The following is a 20,892-nucleotide window of genomic DNA, read 5'->3' as shown; positions in this document are numbered from 1 at the left end:
AGCAATTTTCTCACTATATAGCTCTAACTGATGAGGATGACCTGCCTACCTGAGGGATACTTGGCCAGGAGAAAGAAAAGCCTTGGAAATGCTGAAGCCCTGCAAGAGGTATCTCTATGGATCATACCACATTTGCATTTTTTATCTGCTGCTGGTAGCCTTGAGAATTTGGCCATGAACACTACACTACAGCAGTTTTGATCTTGTATTGAAAAACAGAAATCCTAAGATTTCATTATACTTGTTATTTCAAAATTCTCTCAATGAGTTTCCAGAGCACTCTATAAACCATAAACACATCAAAGGTCCTCTGAGCGAGGGACTGGCATTTGGTATGGGCAGAGTCCTGCAATCACACACATTACTGTTTTCATAAGCAATCAGTTGCAGGCTCAGGAGCTCAATTTAAACGAGCTGTGTTCAAATCTAAGCTTGTAATCTACCTGTGGGCTGTACTATTTACTTAAACTTTTCAGAAAGAAATGTGGTATTCTGCATGCTTTGGTATAAGCCAGCTCTAGCTGTATTGTAAGTGCTACAAATAATCCCCCCAAAATAGAAGGAATATGCCAGAATTCTGTTACAGCAAATGTATTATTCAAATATTTTAAATGTGACAAAATAATTCCATTTTAGAGGAATCACCAACTGCAGTAGTTTGGAGACTCTAACTTTCCATGTAACGTGCTAAATTGCAGGAGGAAGCAGGAGGTTTTCCACCTCCCACAGAACAAATTTCACTGGGAAATACTCACATAGATCACACGGCTTGGGGAACCTGATGTACTTGAAGCAGGTACAGAAATAATACTCTCAGAGGAAGTCCGAGTTTCCTATGGCAGGAGAAGTGAAATGGAAAGGAAATACAGGAGAGTCAAAGATAATATAACTGCTATTTCAACAAAGGCATACAAGAAAATTAATTTAATTAAATCTTTACCGCTCAAAAATGACATATTATAGAGAGCTCAAAACATGGAGTTAAAAATGAAAGAACACCTGCAGACAACCAATTCAACATTTTAAGCATGCAATCATTTTTTTTACACATAGCTTTCTCATCCCTGCTCTTCAGAACAAAAGGGCCCAGAGCATTTCTGGGGTGCCAGGACAGCCTTTGGGAACTATCAGAGACAGGTCAAGTCACAAGAGAATGCAGTAGCAACATTTTTACTCCAAGGTTATGCCCTCAAACCATTCTACACTGTCTGAGACATGTCACACTGCCATGCCATTCACTCACAGCAAACACAAAATGGAAAAGGACCTGGGGAATGATCATTTAATTAAAACACTCTAATTAGACACCTCTTCTGCATAATTAAAACACTTTTCAGATTTCCAGAACTTTTGTGAATTACATGAAAGCGTCACCAATACACTGATGTCATGTACAAACCATATTTCTCTTTCATGAGGTCTCTATAGGACACTCAATGCAAAATAGAAAAATAACTTAAGAAAATTGCACTATTTCAATGTTTTGAACCCCGTAAAGTCTGTTTTGGATTAAGCTCAGGATTCCCAGATAAAGCTTCAGAGCTTCATTCTGTGTCCTGAGCATGGTCACAGGCATCAGGCCCCAGGCAGCCAAGCTTGAGCAGAGGGGCTGGACAAGAGGATCTCCAAAGGTTTCCTTCTAGCTCTGGGTCCTTCCAAGGGCAGACAAGGGGTGAGTCCTGTTTTCCTGACACCCCTTGGAAGAGCCCACCAGGGCATTCCCTTGGCACCAAGGTTACTGCAGGTCCCAGCATGAGCCTTGCACATTTTCACTAACTTCTCTGAACTGCCCAAGTGGAAACCAGTAACAAGTGGAGTTCTCCAAGGCTCAGCACTGGGAGCAGTAATGCTTAATATCTTCATCCATGACCCACACTGGGATTGAGCACATCCTTGGCAAACCTACAGATGACATCCAGCTGTGTGGTGGGGACAACACGCTGGAGGGAAGGGATGCCATCCAGAGGGATCCTGATAGGCTTGGGAAGTGGGGCCATGCAAAACTCATGGAATTCAACGAGGCCAAGTGCAAGGTCCTGCACCTGGGACAGGGCAATCTCCAATGCCACCTCCACAAACTGGGCGGTGAAGGGAGAAGAAGGACTTGAAGGATACTGGTAACTAAAGAACTGGATATGAAATATCTCACATCTCACACATGTTCTTTATTCTCTTCATGACCCATTACCCCTTTTAGCACCCCCATCCATGCCTGCTCCACATCATCTCCCAGATTTTCTCAATAAAATCTCACACCTTCATTGACTCTATTGCCTCTGTTAGTTTATTTTCTGTAATACACATTTTTCTTTTTCTTCCACTTACCTCATTTCCCTATGCGCCTTTTTATAGACCTTACTTTCCCTTGCTGCTTTGATTTCTCCTTCCTTTTCCAGCTTCCTCCCTTCTGGCTAAAATCTCACTCTCCCATCATCTTTCTTTATGCTGTCACTCTCTTTCACAACTTCTTTTTCCCCTCCACTCCATCTCCAAAGTTTTGGAGCATGCTGCCACTTTCTCCTTTTGCCTTTGTCACCTACTTTAATTACATGCTGTTCATATATCTATATATAGGAAGATAACTTAAAAACAACAAAATGCAAGATTGAACAGTAAATTTCTCAAGCAGTAGATCCATTCCAGACTTTGCAAGTTATGTTGAAAAGTTCATTATTACTCTCTTTGAAATGGCATCCTTCCTTCTGGTTTGATTTTTTTCAATAATGAACATAAAGATCAAAAAATAGAAAAATTCAAGGAAAAAGAAAAACTGCTAGTCTTGGGAAAATGATTTGATATGCCAAGCTTGTCATAAAGAACATCAGAGCAATCACTTTCCATACACAGGGGCACAAAAACTATAGCCAAGATCCTTTAGGGTAAAGCCCAAACAATTTTTTTTTTCAATCCATAATTTAGTCAAAGTTAGACTTGCTAACACACCAGATTTAACAATCTTTTTATGGATGCCGCCTGCTGTTCTGACTTGTCCTATGTGCCTTCCTCCAAGCCTTGAACGAAAGCAGAGCTTTTTTGAATAAGGACACCGAGGGTACCACTTGGAGCATCAAAGAACATCAGAAATTAAAAACCCACACTTGGCCTCTACATTAAATGTGATAGCTGTAACTCATTCTCACCACTTCAGAAGGATCATTAATTCTTCATGTCCTAGGGAGAGTTTATTTATCTGCTAATCTTGTAATTATTCAAGTTGCCAGAATTCCTCTCTTTTCCCTTTGCACACAGAGAGGTGCACAATCATCCAACTTAAGGAGGTACTTAAAGCCAGAGATTAAATTCAATTGTGGCTGGCTTGCCAAGATTTTAGAAGCAAATAATAAAATGGAAACTCCAAGGAGATTTCTTTTTTGTAAAAACAAATAAAGCGAAAGTCCTCTGATCTTTTAAGTTCAGAGCCACATGAAAAGAGGTCATGAACTGATAACATCATGATCAGACAGAAGTTAAAAATTAACTTTTTTTTTTCTTATTCATATGTTCACATTTTTCCTTATTCAGCTTATATATATATAACTCTTAGGTCAACATTCTCCTTAATCGGTAGCTTTAATCACTGATTAAAAGCAGAATATTTATATTACATGATTACATTTCATTATCCAACTAGATGCCCATAATTTAAAATTTAAAATTACAGTAATGAAACATTTCCAAACTCTTCCATCCATGCCTGCTGAAAAAAAAAAAAGGATAGAGAATATGTCAATCAAATAACACTGGGCAAAAACAGTTTTTTACCTTGTTTTTTTCTTCAGCCTTTGCAGCCTGTCTACAAACTGGATGCCAAATGGAAGTTCCTGTAAAGTAAATTTAAAGTTCTGCTTTACTCAGTTCCACAGTAAGAACCTTAAAAAGTTCAAAGTAAGAACCTTAAAAAACCCTTCTATAAGGTTTTATAAGACACAGGTTACTGACTACTTCTTCTGCTAGTGCAGGATACTTTCAGAGGTCAAGATGACAACATCTCAGTACCAGTGAGCCTGATCACAGGCATTTGAAGGACTTCAGAAAGCTACATGTACTTCAGTATGGCAGATCAACATCAAAATCTGAGTCCTAAGAAGTGCAATGTGGAGCTCCACCAGTCCAACCTCCTGCTCAAGGCAGGTCCCATTACAGCAGGCAGGGTTGTGTCCAGCTGGGCCAATCTCCAAAGATGGAGATTTCACCACATCTCTGGACAATCTGTTTCATGGTAATTTTATATCTTTATATAGACTTAGAATTTTCTGCCCTCTTATAATACATATTTTTGCAATAGTCAGGTTTGGGTCATACACAGCAGCACGCCATGGTGGGATGGAATAGCATTGTGCCATGTAATCCTAGCTGAAAATCCAGTCTGTCATTTATTCACTGTTCTGACCTTACACTTCCCATGTTTTGTCTCTTGTAAGTCAGCTACTAAGGAACTGCATAAATCCAGGGGGATGTCCATCCTGCAGGAAGCAGGAGATACCAAATGAACCAATCCTCTGTTGCATACAGGTATTGAAATGGGGATCTTGACAAGATTAAGTAAACAGTGAGTGTGAGATACAAACTTGAATAGTTTTGCACTAGTCGCAATGGAAAAAATTATTTCAAGAAGTTGAACATGATGCTCAAAATAGTGGTCAGTAGAAGTGGAATGTGTATAATGATATAAAGTAATTTTTGGCAAGTTTTAATAGTAAGAAGAAACCTTTATGTTTATGCCAGTCTGAGCTCAGACACATCACAGATTAAAGTTCCAGAGTTAAACAATGTGAGTGCACTGCAGCTTCTGCCTGACTAAACTGGAATCTGAGAACCTTTGCATAATAAATATTTAATGTTTATACTGGGTGGAGAGTATCAAGAAGAGTTATTGGAAATGCTTTGTTTTCACAGAAGTTTGATAGTTTTCTAACTAGTGGATTTTGGAAACAAGATAGAAAGTCTATTTCCCAGAAGACAGACGGAGATCATTAGAATTTATTTCACAAAAATAACCCAGATGAACCCAAACTCTTGTTGTAAAAGAGTACCTATAAGTACAGACCAGATAAATTATGTTTTCTAAGGTATTGATTCTTTTTTGTTACTGAATGACTAAGAAACATTTTTTATAGCACTTCTAAGTTTAATACTAAGTAATCTTCCACTTACAAGTGGATCTGAGCTTGCCCCATTTGTCCCATAAATTGCTTCAAATTTGATATTCCAATGGATTTAAGATCCATTAGATCACTTTTTTTGTCGTTTTTTAACTACTGTCTATAGCCAAGCAACACTGTCTGTGAAACTTTTTCATACTGAAGAAAATAAGTCCTTTCACCCTAAAGCTGCCTGTTGGATGATCACTGAAGATTTCTGCTCAGGAACATTCAACACCTAAGGTAACTTTAAAGTAGTTTGTTAAGAGGATGAAGAACACATTATAAAACCCTGGGCTCCAACATTTTTTATAATTTAACAGGCTAGGAAGTCCAAATAACTAATAGATTTTTCATGGCAATCAATCCAGTTTGTAATGGAAAATGCTCTCCATGTGAAGACAAAAAGGGTATGACAGTAAGCTGGGTAAATATTCCATGCATCAGAAAATACAGTAAGATGGATGAATAGAACCTGAGCATACCTTGCTATTATTTGAACTAATAATCAGAACAACACCTAACAAATATCCACCCTTATAACAAATGGAATTTAGAAAGAAGACTGACTTAAAAACAAGTTTCAGAAGGTTTGAAATCTAGAAACAAATTTGTAGTTTGATGTACTTTTGTAAAGCATTGATTTCGTACGGGATTTTAGCACTGCTGTGATCCTTTTCAACCAGAAGAAAAGGCTCCTCAGGGAAAATTCACGAGCACAGACAAGTATCACCATGTTCTTTAATGAGCCAGTTCCAGATGCAAACCAAAGTGACAATAAAATTGTCATTTAAAATAAAGTACTAAACCATAATTGGATCTTACTGAGACCACTGTTGTGTTTTAAATCACGTCTAACTTTTCCAGCTTAACGAAAAATGTTAAAGTACACTTTTAGAAAACCACGGACAATTGCAAAGCTGTAAACACAGATCTGGGCAGGCATTTGATTTTAGGATAATACACCAGCCTTGCTGATCCCACATCCTACTGAGTTTCTCTTTTCTGTTTTCCTTTGAAAAGATACTGTCAGTCAAAGACATATACAAAAGCTTTTATTTTCTCTGTATTAAACTGTGTAAGCAGTTTTCTTTGGTCAGTTTAGTAGAGCTAGAAGTAACTACATATGAAGGATTTCAGGTCATATTTATATTAAATGACATTTTTTCCCATTGCATACTTTATTGCACAAGTCCTTCTGTAACACTGAATTTCTCCTGTGCAAGCCTATGGTGTGGGCAAGCAGATGTGGGCAAGACAGCCAAGTGTAACTGTTTTATTTTTTCTTTGCTTGATTTACCTTGAAGATACATTTCTTCTCCTTCTGCAAACATCTGATTGCACCTGACACATCGTGCACAGGTTGGGTGATAATGCTTTTCTCCTGCCTGTTTGGAAAGAAGGTACAGATTATTAAGTGTATTGATCAATTTAGCAGTTTTTCTTTCATTCTCTTGAATAATTCATTCGTTAATGACAATTAGTTCAACAGTCTCCTACAACCACAATGCTAATTTTTCATTCTAGACAATTCATGCTTTGTAATATAATTGTGGTCTTGCCTACACAAAGTTAAAAAAAAAAGTTTATGTGCAATAGTTAAGTCTCTGAATTTACAGGATAGAAACAAATTTATGCATTAACACATTTTCACTGTAAACCAAAGTGCAGGGTAGCTTAGGACTTACCAGCACAAGGAATTTGGGAGCTCATTACCTTGAGCATGGATTTGCAACTCAACCATATGCTCATCATGTGTCAGCTGAGTACATAATCCTAATGCTCAGCGAAACCCATTCTGTGCAAGCATGTTTGTAGCTGCTTTGAAAGTGTCCTGCAGGTAACTTGTGCTAAAGAGTTTCCATGAGGAATGCGTGCAGCCCGCCTATAGGACTAAGTCCAGAGCAGGCAGTTTTGGGTACTGTGCACTGAAACCCTCACATGGACAGGCCAAGAGTTTTGCCATCTGTTCAGAGATTAATCCACATACTTTAATACCACCATTTCCACTGACTGGAATGAGAACAGGACTGAGCCCTCAATTTGCTCAGAACTGTTTTACTTACCAATGTCCATATATTTAAACTCTCAATTACCTGCACTGTTGGTTTGAGCGAGTGACAAAAAGAGCACTTGTGGAGCCCTGCTGAGTGAACAACAGGGTCCAGTCCCTCCAAACTGTAGTCCCAGCCCATCTTTCAGATGGTACTCAAAAAACAGTTCAACATCCCAAAGACAGCTCTTGCATATGCTCCCAGCAGTCCTCACTCTTCAAAATCCCTACGGAACTGAAAGCCAGATCTTGGCATCGCCTTTTTCCTGTTTGACCCCATACTCTTCCATGCTAGACAGAATTGCCCATGGTTTAAATGGCTCAAGGTCAATGCCATTTCCACTAGGGACAAAAGCCAGGAGGTCAAATAACTCTACACCTTAGAGCTAAAGTAAACTAGATTTAATTTAAGATTAAGATAAGCCTGACTTCAGTAGAAATTCTGAAGCTAAAAATATGTAAATTTTAGTTCATGTAGAATGTCTCATAACCTGCTTACCTAAAAAACATTGAAAGTGCTACTAGGATTGTGGGTACCTTTAAGAAACTACTATCAAGTATTGCCCCACTGCCTTCAGCATGTAAATAGGCTCTCACAGCACTGCACTGAAAATCCCCTTCCATCAGTCTAGAAATTTAGCCCTGTTACTACAAAGGTCACTTTTCTAACTCTTTCTTATTCACTAAATTTCAAAGATTTCAGAAGCATTTATATTAAAGAATGTAATCTGGGTATGGGGGCTATTTTGCCATTTAGAATACCAATCACAGGAATGCAGGAAATCTAGGTTAAAGAATCTCTGTTTTTACTGCATCGGTGTTAACTTGATTCACTCCTGAAAACCTGCTGCAGCATTTCAGACTGGCAATGAAGAGCAACACATCACATCAGAACTGCCATTTTGAAAACAGCTCTGCTCCAGTTCACTCTTCTTCTGTTATTATTTGTGCAGATTTCAGATTGATTTTTGCAATTTTAGACATGGAAGATGGTCACTGCTATCTGTGATGATACCTTTAAAGAACCAGACCAAAAAGTATCACTATTGAGTTTAAACTTCAGGTTTAAAATTGTTTGCCTTCGTGCAAGTGTTTAAGCACAGAAGAGTATTTAGTTATCACCAGATAAACTTATGTTTGGCATATCAAATTGAAAAGAAATATAATTTCCCTTGGAAGCGCACAAGCATTGCTAATGGAATGCATAGCCACAGTAATTCAACTGATTCGGCACAGATGATGCAATTCCCAGGCTAACATTCTCTAAGGGAATTCTATTACTTCTTTGCTAAAATAAACTGCCAGGACAGATTCTCAGATAACCCGGATGCATCACAGAACAAAGTCTATTTCCCTAAATTTAACAGTACAAGCAAATCTATAATTTTAATTCACTTAGTGAATTCACTTGCATAGTCAATAACATCAACTAGGTATAGAATGGCACAGAAAGACCTCTTTTATGACATAGACACAACTGTAACAGAAAAATTAGGGGAGAAAAGTGTAGTGATCCTTTTGCTGATGATCACACCAGGAGAGTCCCAATGGACTTTGAATAATTATCTCTGAATTAAAATGGCACAAACTCAAAAATTTCCATATGAGTCTAAGTGCTGACAGTGGCTTTTGTCGTCCCTTTTATTTTTTTCTTTTTGTCCTTCTTCTAATCAAAGCACAGAAGACAAGTCATAGCAGGCACTTCATCACTTGGAAGCATTTAAAAAAGACCACACCATATTTCCAAATGAGAGGTGCTAGCTGAACCTGAGGCTAGGCAGCTGATGCAGGAATTAACTAATACTATTTATTGATATGCACATGCAGTTACTCTGATTAGATACCATAAATTACATTCAAACCTAGGACCTGAGACCGAATCATAGAGTCCCTTGGGTAAATGCAAAGGAGGTTTTCATCAGTGCCTCTTTCTCCTGTCCCCTCAATTTCAGGGGCTTGGTCTCATAGTTGAACAACTGGTTCCAGCAGAATGCAGCTATTTTACAAGCTTAGGGCAGCAAATATTTTATGGTTTTGGTTTAGCTGTAATAAAGGCCTCATCATTTTCTCTTCTTGCTTATATTAATGTGAGGTAGTTCAATGTAGCCACAAATTCCTAACCATATGGTTACTTCTTCTTTGCATAGTTAGAAAGCTTAGTTTGACAGATTGTTGTCTCAGTGTTTAATAGAATACCAACACACACAGCACAGAAGTGACATTAATCTCTGAGACATTTCTTATGGTTGAAGTGATAGGTTCTAAAAAACCTCCTCAATATCCTACATTTGCTTCAAGACTGCACCAGGTCTTTGTGCACAGGAGTCCAGATGTGAAGATAGTATTATTGTGAAGATCAATTTGAAGACTAATTTTCAGCTGAGATTATCTCAAAGCTGAATAGCAAAGCATCCTTAGCAATACAGTACCTTACCAACAATTCAATTTTTCCTCAACTGACCATGAACCAGCTTTCCACAATCAGCAAGCTGCACTCCTAGTGTGTAATTTAACTAGAGTCAAACAGCCCTCAGCACTCTGAGACAAAGTATTACGAGCTAATTCTTTCCCTTTAAGTATAAGATACCCCTTTGAATGTGAAGTGTCCTCTTCAGAGAAGGAAGGGCCTTCTGGGCTGATCAACATGAGGAATGTTTTATCAACATGAGGAATGTTTTACCAGGGGAGCCATGGCCATCCTGCAGTCCCTGCCCTGAGCACAGGGACCATGGCAGTGTTCCAACCTGTCCCACAGCACAACAACAGACAAACCAATGCTTCACCTAAAGCAGGATCAGAGAGCTCTGCAACAAAGTACATACAGCCACCTTTTCTCATTCCTCATAACTTGAGGGCTTGAAGTAAAAGGAGAATAAAGCTGATGTGGCAAATGTGAATTGCATCATTCAAAGCACAATTTGAAGACAGTAAGGGGTGTTATTCGAAAGACTTCAGAGCAGTATGATCACCAGGCCTGGAAAACATGCAGTGCTAGCAAAACTAGAGTAATTCATACCAAAAGGAAAAACCTTAACTAGTTTTGTTTGAGTTTTAAATTAGCTGTCATCATCCAGGAAAAGCATATTACATTACTGCAGACAGCTCAGCAAAAACCCCTGCTCATTTTCTGGCTGTGGCTGCCATAACTGATGAAGTGGTAGAAAATATCAAAGATGATATGCACAGTAACTGTAACTCTACCACAATGACATTGCTTGCCTGGTTTCTCATGCTGTTTCTAGAAGTGTGATTGATATAATTTTTTACTCCAGTTGATGAGCAACAATTGCTTACGGATTGACACAGGAGAAATTGAGCAGCTGAAAGCTCAGAGTGTGAGGTGAGTCCTGGAATGAAGAATCAAGATTTCTGATGTCTGATTCATCACTGAAGTCTAAGCTCATCCTATCTCACTGCATTACTCAATGAAGCAGTTAGTAAATGGAAGACAAAGTACAGAAAATCATTTAATATACTAGATAAACTTACAACTATCTGATTATTTTCCTGAGAATTAAAAGCATCAGTAAACTTCTAATCTGTAAAAACAAAAAATAATAACAATAAAAATTTCTATCTTGTTATCAAAATGCATAGGGGTAGGTAATTGACATTTTATTGCTGGGAGTAAGGGGTTTGTGGAAATGACAAAAGGTTGGACTGCTGCAGTGCTTATCAAAGCATATTTTCCATTTTGAGTCTATAATACAATATAGTTGCTATTATAGTTCTTCATTACCACAAAGTGTTGTCTATTGAGAAGATCCAGCTCCTGCCAACCTCGTACTCTAAAATCCCTAAACCAAGTCCTAACTGTACCCTACCCTGAACAGAAATAATGAAAAACAGCCTACAAAACACTGAGCTGGAGGGTATGCCAAGGCATGGTGCAGCTGCCTGACCCACAAACAAAGCCCACAGAAAACTGGTATAAAGCATTCTTAGTTAAAAGCTTTTCACATGGAACAAATTCGTTGGAGTAGTGTCATCACCAGACAACCACGTGTCCAAGCAAAGGGAAACAGAATAAAGCACTAAACCACTGACAGTCAATAAGTCTTCCCATCAGGCAGCTTCTCAACCTGAAATGAAGTATTAAAGATCTTATAGAAGACATATGACTTGACTACTGTGGCTTTTGAAGTGGAGGGAAGTTACTATTTGTATGGGATGGGAGGGGGAAAATCACTTAGGCAATGCAGGGATGGGTGCAAGTGTAAAAGTTTGATTAGACAATAAATTATTCTCTTTTGTATATTTTGTCTCCGTTTCCTGAGCAATGTCCATTCACATGGACATTCCCATATTTTTATAAAAGGGCACTGATATTCCTTCAGGTAAACTTCATAGTACAGGCAACAGAAATATAATTCAGTTTAAACCCAGGAAATGTGCAAGTGAGCACAGAATGACAGAACAATTCATGTAATGTAATCCAACCTCCTGCTCAAAGCAGGGTTGATATTCAATTCTGCCCAGGAATTTTTTCAGTTGAATACTGTAAACCTTCAAGGATGGAGACTGAACAACTCAGAGAATATTGCTCCAATGGATAGTAGTTATTCTTAGTTATTATTAGTGATTTTTTTTCCCTTTTCATCCAGTCAGAAACTCCCTTCTGTAAATTTGTGACAGTTGTCTCCTGCCCTCCCACCATGTGCCTCAGTAAGGTGCTTGTGTCCACATCCTCAAGGTATGGGAACACTACTATTAGGTTCCATTACTTTCCTAGGTGATGAAAAAGTTCAGCTCCCTGAACATCTCCTCAGGATATGTGCTCCAACCCCTCAACTATCATGACTGTCCTCCACCAAACTCACATTGCTAGTTCTTGCACTCTGTGGATGACTTCCTTAAAATCTGCTGGCTTTGTTCTGCTCCCATTATCTATAATTTCATATCTGCTTCATTATCTATCATTTTAAACTCAACATTGAGGAACATGTACTTTCACTGAGAATATTTTTTTTTCAGAGTATATAAATAAAAATGTTGGAAAAAATCACTGAACTCCTTTAGTGGATTTTTAATTAATTCTGTTTATACTTCTTCATTCATTCCCCAAATGATTGTTTTTACTGAGATATTAAGCCATTATGTGAATGAATTGTGCTTTTTCTTACATGCCAGGAATGCACAAGAAACTGAAAATGAAGCACAGGTATGAAAAAGAATTCCACACACATATCTTTATGAAATTTAATAAAGTTTTTGAATGAGATACAGCACTTTGTTGTTAAATAGCCCAATCAGTCACTGCATTTACAAAGGCAGATTCACCATTTCTGTAGGTAAATGCAGTTCCCTGACTTTGGCTGATATAAGGTTTTAATTCCTGCTCCCAGAACTACATTAGGTATTATCTAATAACTCTCTGACCTAACAGCACAGAACTAACTTAGAAAATTCTCCTATTAAGTTATTCTAACCATTAGGCAAACCCAATCAGGGGCTGTTCTTGCTTATTCCCACATGTTAATACAACCCTCCTGCTCCTGGCCAGTGCTTCAACCCACATCGCACAATGTGCATTCAATCCAAAAGCCCATGTAAAATCTAGGGCTCAGATGTTTGTCCTGTCTTTCCCTCAGGAGTACCATGAAGAAGGTGCACAGCACTGCACAATCAGTGGATGCACACACTGATAACTCTGCCACTGTATCCACATTATGGCATATTGCAGGGACTGTACTGACTTCCATAAACTGAATTCTAAGGGTATATACAAGTTAGAGTGATGTTATTCAGGAAATAACTTTTGTGCCTGGAATAGAACTCTGTTCAGCCACCAGCTTTAAATGGAATCACATAAAATCTCCACTCACATTTGTAGCAAAGCCAGACTTTTGCATATGCAACAGAAGGACTCAAAGAATTACTCAGTAATAGCTGTATACAGTAATGGTTAAGTTAGTAAACAGCTGTCATATCATCTACTGGGTTTGAAGGGACAGACAGCATTGTCAAGGCAGAGGTATTTGGCAAAATATCTATTGTTTATGTCATACAAGAGTGTTGAGGAGAAATAAGTGTGAGAGCCAGAAGTTAAAGACAGAATTCTGTGGAGAAAACTCTCACTAATTCTTTTAGTCACAGTGGACCTGACTCACCACTGACTCACTTCAACAGCGTGCCAGGGCAAACGAAGCCTTTTTGTCAGGATTTGCACCACTAAATGCAGTGTAATGTTTTGTATCAATCATTCTCCTCATCTTCTCCTTACTGGATTCATTTATGATCCTAGTACATGCCAAGAAACAGTCACATGAAATGTTCACTACACACACCTGCAGCATTATCTACAGCTTTAGCAATCTCACATGTACAGTTATTTTGTGCTGTTTTGGTTCTGGCTCATCCTGCTGTGCTTTGCAGAGCCTTGAGAATTCCCACCCACATTTGAGTCATTTTAATTGCTTCCCACACACTCCTTATTCCTCCAGGTATAAGGTGCAGATCAAATGTACCAACAGGAACATTTATCTCAGAATGATAACAACTTACTGGACTCTCAGAAGAAGAAGTTTCTAATGGTTGTGGGAAAAAATAAAAGTAATTAAAAAAACATAAGGGGGATAATTGAGAAAAAACAAATAGAAGGAAAAATACACTATTACAACTGTAATCTCATTCTGTGACATCTCCAAACAAGGTCCAGCTCAGGAGCAAATCCAGCCCTGCCACAATCAGGTAAAATCTGGAAAAGGACAACAGTGCATTTTTATCCTGCAGAATTTGGTAAACGTTCTTGCAAACCAAAATGGTCTGTCATACCTAAAACCACCGATTTTGCACTCAGTCATTTCTGTTATGGAACAAGTGATCTGCCTCTTTTGTCTTTTTCTTCTCAGCTTTGCAATTTTTCTTACCACCTACTGAGACTGGAAGAGGCCTCTGTTTTCCATCTGCTCAACAAATCTCCTTTATTTCTTTTACACTTTCCCACTTCTTAAAACCCACCTAGGGGCCAAGACAAGCTGCAGCTGGCTCTCACTTAAGCCAACTCTTGATAGGAGAGAGGGAATGGAGAAGGAGAAAAATGACTTGCAGACATATTCCCTTAATTTTCAACTTTGCAGCTGTGTATTGAGCACACCCATTTCAGATGGGAAGAAAGAAGCTCATCCAACAGCGAACAGCCCTGGATAAACAGCCTGATTTATCAGAGGGAGCCAGCACAGCTCTTTTCAAGCTGAACGTGGTGATCTGGACTGTAAACATCTCAGAACAGAAGGTGTCTCTCATTGTGTGCCTGAGCAAGGACTGCTATTCTGGATCACTAGATTTACCTGGGAGTGGAAATGCTGCTGTCACATGCAGAACTGACATTAATAATCCTTCCTCAAAGTAGGAAGTTTCTACTTTCAGACCTAATCCACAGACTTCCAGTTCAACGTACCATTCAGAAGTTCTTACTTTGGGGGTGGGGGTTGGGGGAAGAAATTTGAAAAAGCACAAAAAATGCTGAAGGTTAGTAGGTTGAAAAAATCTTAAAGCTACAAGAAATGAGTCACAGGATGCTCTCCTGCTATTAGCAGACACACAGAACTGTTTTCACATGGGGCAGAGCATCCTGGAAATACTTTATCTACAAAAGCAACTGTGCACTTAGTGCTGCACCACTGCCATGGTTACAGGATAGAGCTGGAGGCAGGGGCTTGTGCTGCTGACTGGCTCCAGGGAGGTCTGGGGCTTTGCAGAGCTGTGCAACAGCAGCATTCCCCCAGTGTGGGTCAGAGGACCACCAGGAATGAAAGAATACACCAAGTAAATGCATGAGGGACTGAAGACATCCATGAGGTGCAACATTTCACATTGTAAGAGCACCCAAATGCTGGCAAATAGCACTGGATATTAATGCATCACCACAGCAACACATGGCTTACAGAGGCAGTGGAGCTGGCAGAGTGTGTGCTGCTGGGGTCTGAGGGTCAGGAGGTACCAGGGTGACTACTGGAATCACTCCTTTGATCCCTCAGTCAGTCAATTCAGTTATTTTAAGATAGTTAACTCGTAGTACATTTTTCCATGAGGAAAGACAATGGACGCCACAAGTCTGCCAGGCTCAAAAATCAAACTACGCACTAAAACTAACACATACAAACCCACACAAGCACAAATGCACAGCAGCACTACTGAAGACTTTCCCCATACATGTGGGAGGAAAAATTCTCAACAGAAAAGCAAGTAAGCAGCTGAGAAAAGAAATAAAAAACACCTCACAAAACCTGCAATAGTCATTCTTTCTTCTTAATCAACCAGTTTCCCACAAATCCTAAACTTTTCAATGTTATTCAGAAATAGTTTGTGGAACCCCTTACTTTGGTAAAAGTGTAAATCTTAAGCTATCATCAAATGGTACTCGGTGCTGCTCAATAAACCTAACACATTATTTATAGGGTAAAAGCTATGCAAAGAGTTTGATTTAATGTATGGTTTTCTCCTGACACATTAACAATTCATCAGTTTTTAGCAGTTCAGATAACAAATACAGATAGGCGTAGCGCTGTATTTCTGGAGCAAAGAGGTGGCTAAAAAGAGAAAGGCTGAAAGTGGGAGAAAGATGAGGTGAATTCATCTAGACCAATACAACTGGGCTACAGAAAAGACTAAAAGATAAGAAAAAAAAAGCATTTGCATTGCTGTTTATTTGCTTGCTGATAGCATTTTTAATGATGCCTGTTTTAAAGCAGAAAGTCTAGCCAAATTCAGATACAATGCACTGATGATTAACCTGCCTTTGCAAGCCAGCAGCCCCAGATAAATATAAGTGGCATCAAACCAGAGACCATCCCCAAGCTGCAAAATGCCCTGCATCTCAGCAAACATTATGCACTGAAAGCGCTGCTTAACGTTTCCTACCTTAGATGGTCTCCTTTGGCAAAAGCTAACGCTGATTTATTTAGATGTATCTTTCAAACAGTTTGCTTTCTTCTCTGCTGAAGGGAGCAAAGTGGCGTAGAGAGCAGTTTCTAAGGAAGGTAGCACTGACACTGGATCCTTGAGCTGCTCTGAGAGCCTTCCCGAGGCTGCCCATGCACAGGGAGCCCTTCTCCCGTGCAGACAGAGCCGCCTTTATTGCACGTTTCACTATTAATGCCCAGATAATAAGCTGCTCAAGGACCTTTCACACATCAATAGGTCCTGTTGTTAATGAAACAGCAGGGTAACAGACATTGCAGAATGAACCATTCTTCCACGCTGCAGGCAGAAATTTGTACTTCCCTGCTGTAAAGAATTAGTATCGTCTCCCTGCTATACTCTTGCAAAGGGAAAGGCAATCAATTTACAAAGTAGATATGGCTGCAAACAAAATCAGCTCAACCCTAGGGCAAAACCAAAAACAAACTATGAAAAATAAGATTCTTGCTTTAATTATTAAGTCATTGAGGTAGAAGTGACATTTAATTGACATATAAATTGATGACATTTCTAGTCTCATTCATGCCTAGTGCATGCATTTGTTCCCTTATTTCAAAATAACATATGGTTGAGATTAATAGATTTTAAAAACATATATTGATTATGTTTTTCTAGACATTTACACATACATGTAAACTAGTAAAATGTTGACTCTTTCTTCCCCCACATAAACTAAGTGCCGTGCTGCCATGTTAGGGTGTCAGATATTAAACATAAAGATGGTTCCAACTGCTCTAAGTGATTTTCAACAGCACTTGTAAGACACATTTACACCACAGTCATGTAGCTGTGAATCATGGAACAGCTGTAGATAAAGTAGAGTGCTGGAAATACTCCTAAGGGGTATTTTGGCCACTGATGGGATGCAGTTGCCTACCCAAGACAATGTGACCCCCTCACAGCCTGTATTGTGTTTGCCATTAAAACATCCCCAGGTTATCTTTGGATATGGAGGCTTCCTCTAACAATGCAGGAAACCACCAGCTGAAACAGCACATGAAGAGAACCCCTCCCCTCAAATACTGTCTTGCTATGGGCTGTCAATGTTAACTCACAGAAGAAAAATTGCATCAGTGTGGGATATACCAGGAAAGTACTTTCTTTAGAAATGGTGGAAGGGGTTACTATCACTGCACAAGATAGCGGTGAGGCACTGTCTGGAGTACAGTGCTCCTCCATGCTGAGAGAAGGTGGCTCCAGCTAGGAACCCTCAGTGAAAAGATCTGCCAGCATCACCAGAAAAGCCTGGAGCTAACTTTATGAGCAGAAGAGAACTGGGTTCACTCAGGTTTGCAAAATAAAAGTTGAGAGGAATTAAGACTACTCTCTATAAATTCTCCTTAGAGTTCACCAATTTAAGGGGACAATATTTTTAAAAAGCTAAAAATCAATCTTATCCAAAGCATTTTTAACTATGTTAACTATGTTAAAAATTAATAGTTAATTTTAAACTATTTTAACACTTTAAAATAGATGCTGGAATTGAGATGATATTTCTAAGTGTCAGATGTTAAGGAAACCCAGTCATGCCTCCCAGGAGAGGAGAAGGAGGAGTCATTGGTTGTCACACAGCTTTGTCATGCACCTCAACAGCTTTCCAAACCTTTTACACAACCTGCTGTGTGGGAAGGACTGGGAGACAGACAACACATCTCTGCCTCCCCCAGCAAAACACAGCTATAAAACTTATTACAAACGAGGAAACAAATGGAAAGTTTTTTCTTGATTGAAAGGGGTTTAAAGCAGGCTCTGAATTACCGTAAGAAACACAGTATATTTTAAAAAAAAAATACAATAACTCTTTTGTAGGATATATACTCAATAGCACAAGTTGAAATTTTAACTAATAATTTACTACTTGTAATAGAAAAAAAGGAGAAAAATATTTTTAGTGCTAAGTGCAGGGAAATAGATTGCAACACATCAAAAGGGAAATGGCTGGTCATAAAAATCAACGGCTTGTTATTTTAAAATGTGTGTTATTGCATGCTCATAACTATTGTAGGATTGGCAGCAGAGATACAGCAAAAGCACTGAAGTAAACCCTTTCTCACCCTAGAGGTTTTCAGTCACAGTGCATTTTAAGTCAAACTATGAAAGTAAAGTCCAGCAACGTCTTGCTCCTCACTTAAGCTGGCAGGTTTATCAATATCCATGGTCAGGGATAAAATAACACAACTTCTAGGAGGGGACTGATTTGTACTTAAGGGTGTTCTGTATGCATCACAAACAAAGCAAGTGTTGGGCATAAATGAACTGGTGGGTAGGGTTAAACAAACAAACAGCAAAATCATTGCTTTTAAAAATAATAAAATTTATCATCTCCTTAAATGAACTGCTCAGCCCCTTTTGTAGCTTTTCCAGTACAATTTTCCTGGAAGAGTGGGTGTAAGCCAAGGTGGACTGCAGGGGAAGAAAGAAACTAGAAGGGAATTATAAACAAAGCTATCTTGTGTTTAAGACCATTTACTACATGGAATGAATCTGGCCCTCACAAAATGGGCTGACAGAAGAAATTTAGGTAACTAAGTCATTGTATTTGGCTGACAACCTACAAAAACAGCCATATTTTTATAACTTATCAGTAGTTGACTCTCCCTTCCTTTCTGCTGAATAAACACTTAAAATGAACAAGTGTTGGAAAGGGAGACAATATATAAAATCTGGGCACAGAATAACTGTGGAAGCAGCTGTCCTCCTGACATTATCACAAAAATCAGAGATGGAAAAAAATCCTATTAGGTCATATATAGTCCCTCCCTGTGTCACCTCAGAACTGCTCCCTAACACAGATTCTCCAATGCCTTGTCCAATCTTGTTATAAGTCTCTCTAAGTGATAGTTTCCAGCAGCTCCCTTGGGAGAGTATTCCTCTGCCTAATAAGTATTGCTGTCAAGGCTTTCCCCCACTTTAGGAGCAATTTGCCCTATTATTTCTGTGTTTCTCCAGATAATATTCAAGATGGTAAAAAAAATTACTGATGTTTTGAAAAATGTGCCAGTATTGCAGACAATTCCACAAATAATACGCCCTACAACAAAAGAGCAGGTATGACAACTCCATATTTTTTTCTGTCCTCCTGACCAGGAGATAAAAAAAACATATCAATTAGCCTGCTAGTGACAAACAGACTTCGAGTTCAATACCAAGACCACAGAGAGAGAAAAGATCAGCCCCAGTTCCAAGCCTTTTGAACAAGTTCATCTGCTGCACACAAACAACAAATGTCTTAACCACATTAGCTACAGACACGGTCTCTGCATCCTTTCAAATCTGTTTGCTCAGGCCGTGACTTTGTGTTTGGCTTCCTACTGAAACAAGGTGTGGGCATTACCTCCTCATCCAGCTGCTCTCCACGGTCCACACAGAAACTCAATGGCAGTTTTAAGTGATCCCTTACAGAGTTCCAAAGACTCATGGAAATCTAGGCTGATAGCGTGGAAGAATTCTCACAGTGTGAGTCACTGCTTGTAAACAGGCAGTGGGGAATGTACAGAAAGCTCTTGAGCTATGTAATGGAAAAACAGAGCAGGTATCCTGGGAGATGTCATGAGGAACAGGACCTACTGTGACAGCAGAATGCTAGGATGTGTGACATGTACCTGTGTTCAAGCTTCATTAGCTTTCTCGCACACAAGCCAACAAATGTTTTGTACAAGTTTATAGAAAATAAAAAGTTTACAGATCACAAAATTTCCAGGTTGTTCTAACAAGTGTCCAGACATTAAATGTCACTATAATAATTCACATCCATTTCCTGCTCCATCCTTACTTCAACCTATGTTTCCTGTTTCACAATGATACTATCTGTGCTGTTACAGATGCTGAAAATCCTTTCTCCTCATCTATTTTTTTTAAGATTTTGGAATCTTGCAACAGTATTTTTGCCACAGTTAAATGCCACAGACCAATGAAACTAGCTCCCAGCCTGAACCAGAACCAAAGCAAGATGAGAATCAGTGCTACAGAGCTGTAATGTTGTTTAGAGCAACACTGGGGAATGGACAGGAGCACGCACACACACACACACACAGACAAAAACCATCATATGTCATCTCTCAGGGTAGAATTCCTACAATAGCTTTCAAAATTAGCTTTTCCCAAGTTTGTTAGTGGCCCACCTACAAGAAAAACAAGGAACCATCTTCCTATTCAGTACACTCTCACCAAGCAGTCAGAAGAATCAATTACAGTCACATGTGCTCCCAGGTCCCACAAATCACACTTGGTACTGTTAGTGTGGAGATCTTTAAGACTTTTTTTCTTTTTATTACTCCTATAGATAGTAAGGACCCAGTTCTTAATCACATCATACCACATGCTACTGTTTAACCATACTGCAGGTAAAATATTACCACATAAAAAGAGCATTCTTGCACATATTTCAAGGCAAGAAGCAGGACAGAAAAACACAACATTGTGAGAGTCAGTACAGAAACTGGAGCCTCTGTTCTTCTGCTATCTCAGTATTCATCACTCCCTGTAAATTGCTCTGAGTAAGCGCACTCCAACTTTGCCACAGCTTTAACTCCTCTCTCTGCATCCACCTCTCCTAATTACCTTCACTTTCAAATCTTGCCCCCTTTTACTCCTTTTCATTCAGTGTCAATGGCTGACACCTCTGAAAACACGTAACAGCTTCCACTGGTCATCTTTTGCATTTTTCAAGGTTTTAAGACGTTTTCTTTTGTTTTGCCTCTTTCAGCTGAAAAAAATATGTGCAAAAATTGAGAAGGCTGTCTTTATACTCTTACAAATTCCCTTCTATAAATCTCT

The 20,892-nt window shown here is 39.0% G+C and overlaps 1 protein-coding gene across 1 annotated transcript in view; it reads right to left on the bottom strand.

Annotated features, from left to right (window-relative positions):
• ABLIM2 (actin binding LIM protein family member 2) overlaps positions 1-20,892 on the bottom strand; it is a 98,215-nt gene that overhangs the window by 41,197 nt on the left and 36,126 nt on the right. The window contains exons 7-9 of the mRNA XM_062493360.1: positions 6,442-6,529; positions 3,763-3,821; positions 756-833 (exon numbers count right to left, since the gene is read on the bottom strand). Of these exons, the coding sequence (XP_062349344.1) occupies positions 756-833; positions 3,763-3,821; positions 6,442-6,529 (225 nt within the window). The remainder of the gene's footprint in view (positions 1-755; positions 834-3,762; positions 3,822-6,441; positions 6,530-20,892) is intronic.

The sequence above is a fragment of the Cinclus cinclus genome, chromosome 5 (genome assembly GCF_963662255.1).
Source record: "Cinclus cinclus chromosome 5, bCinCin1.1, whole genome shotgun sequence".
In the NCBI taxonomy this organism is placed as follows: domain Eukaryota; kingdom Metazoa; phylum Chordata; class Aves; order Passeriformes; family Cinclidae; genus Cinclus; species Cinclus cinclus.
The sequence above is the reverse complement of the archived record's forward strand: the minus strand, read 5'-3'. Positions and strand labels throughout refer to the sequence as shown.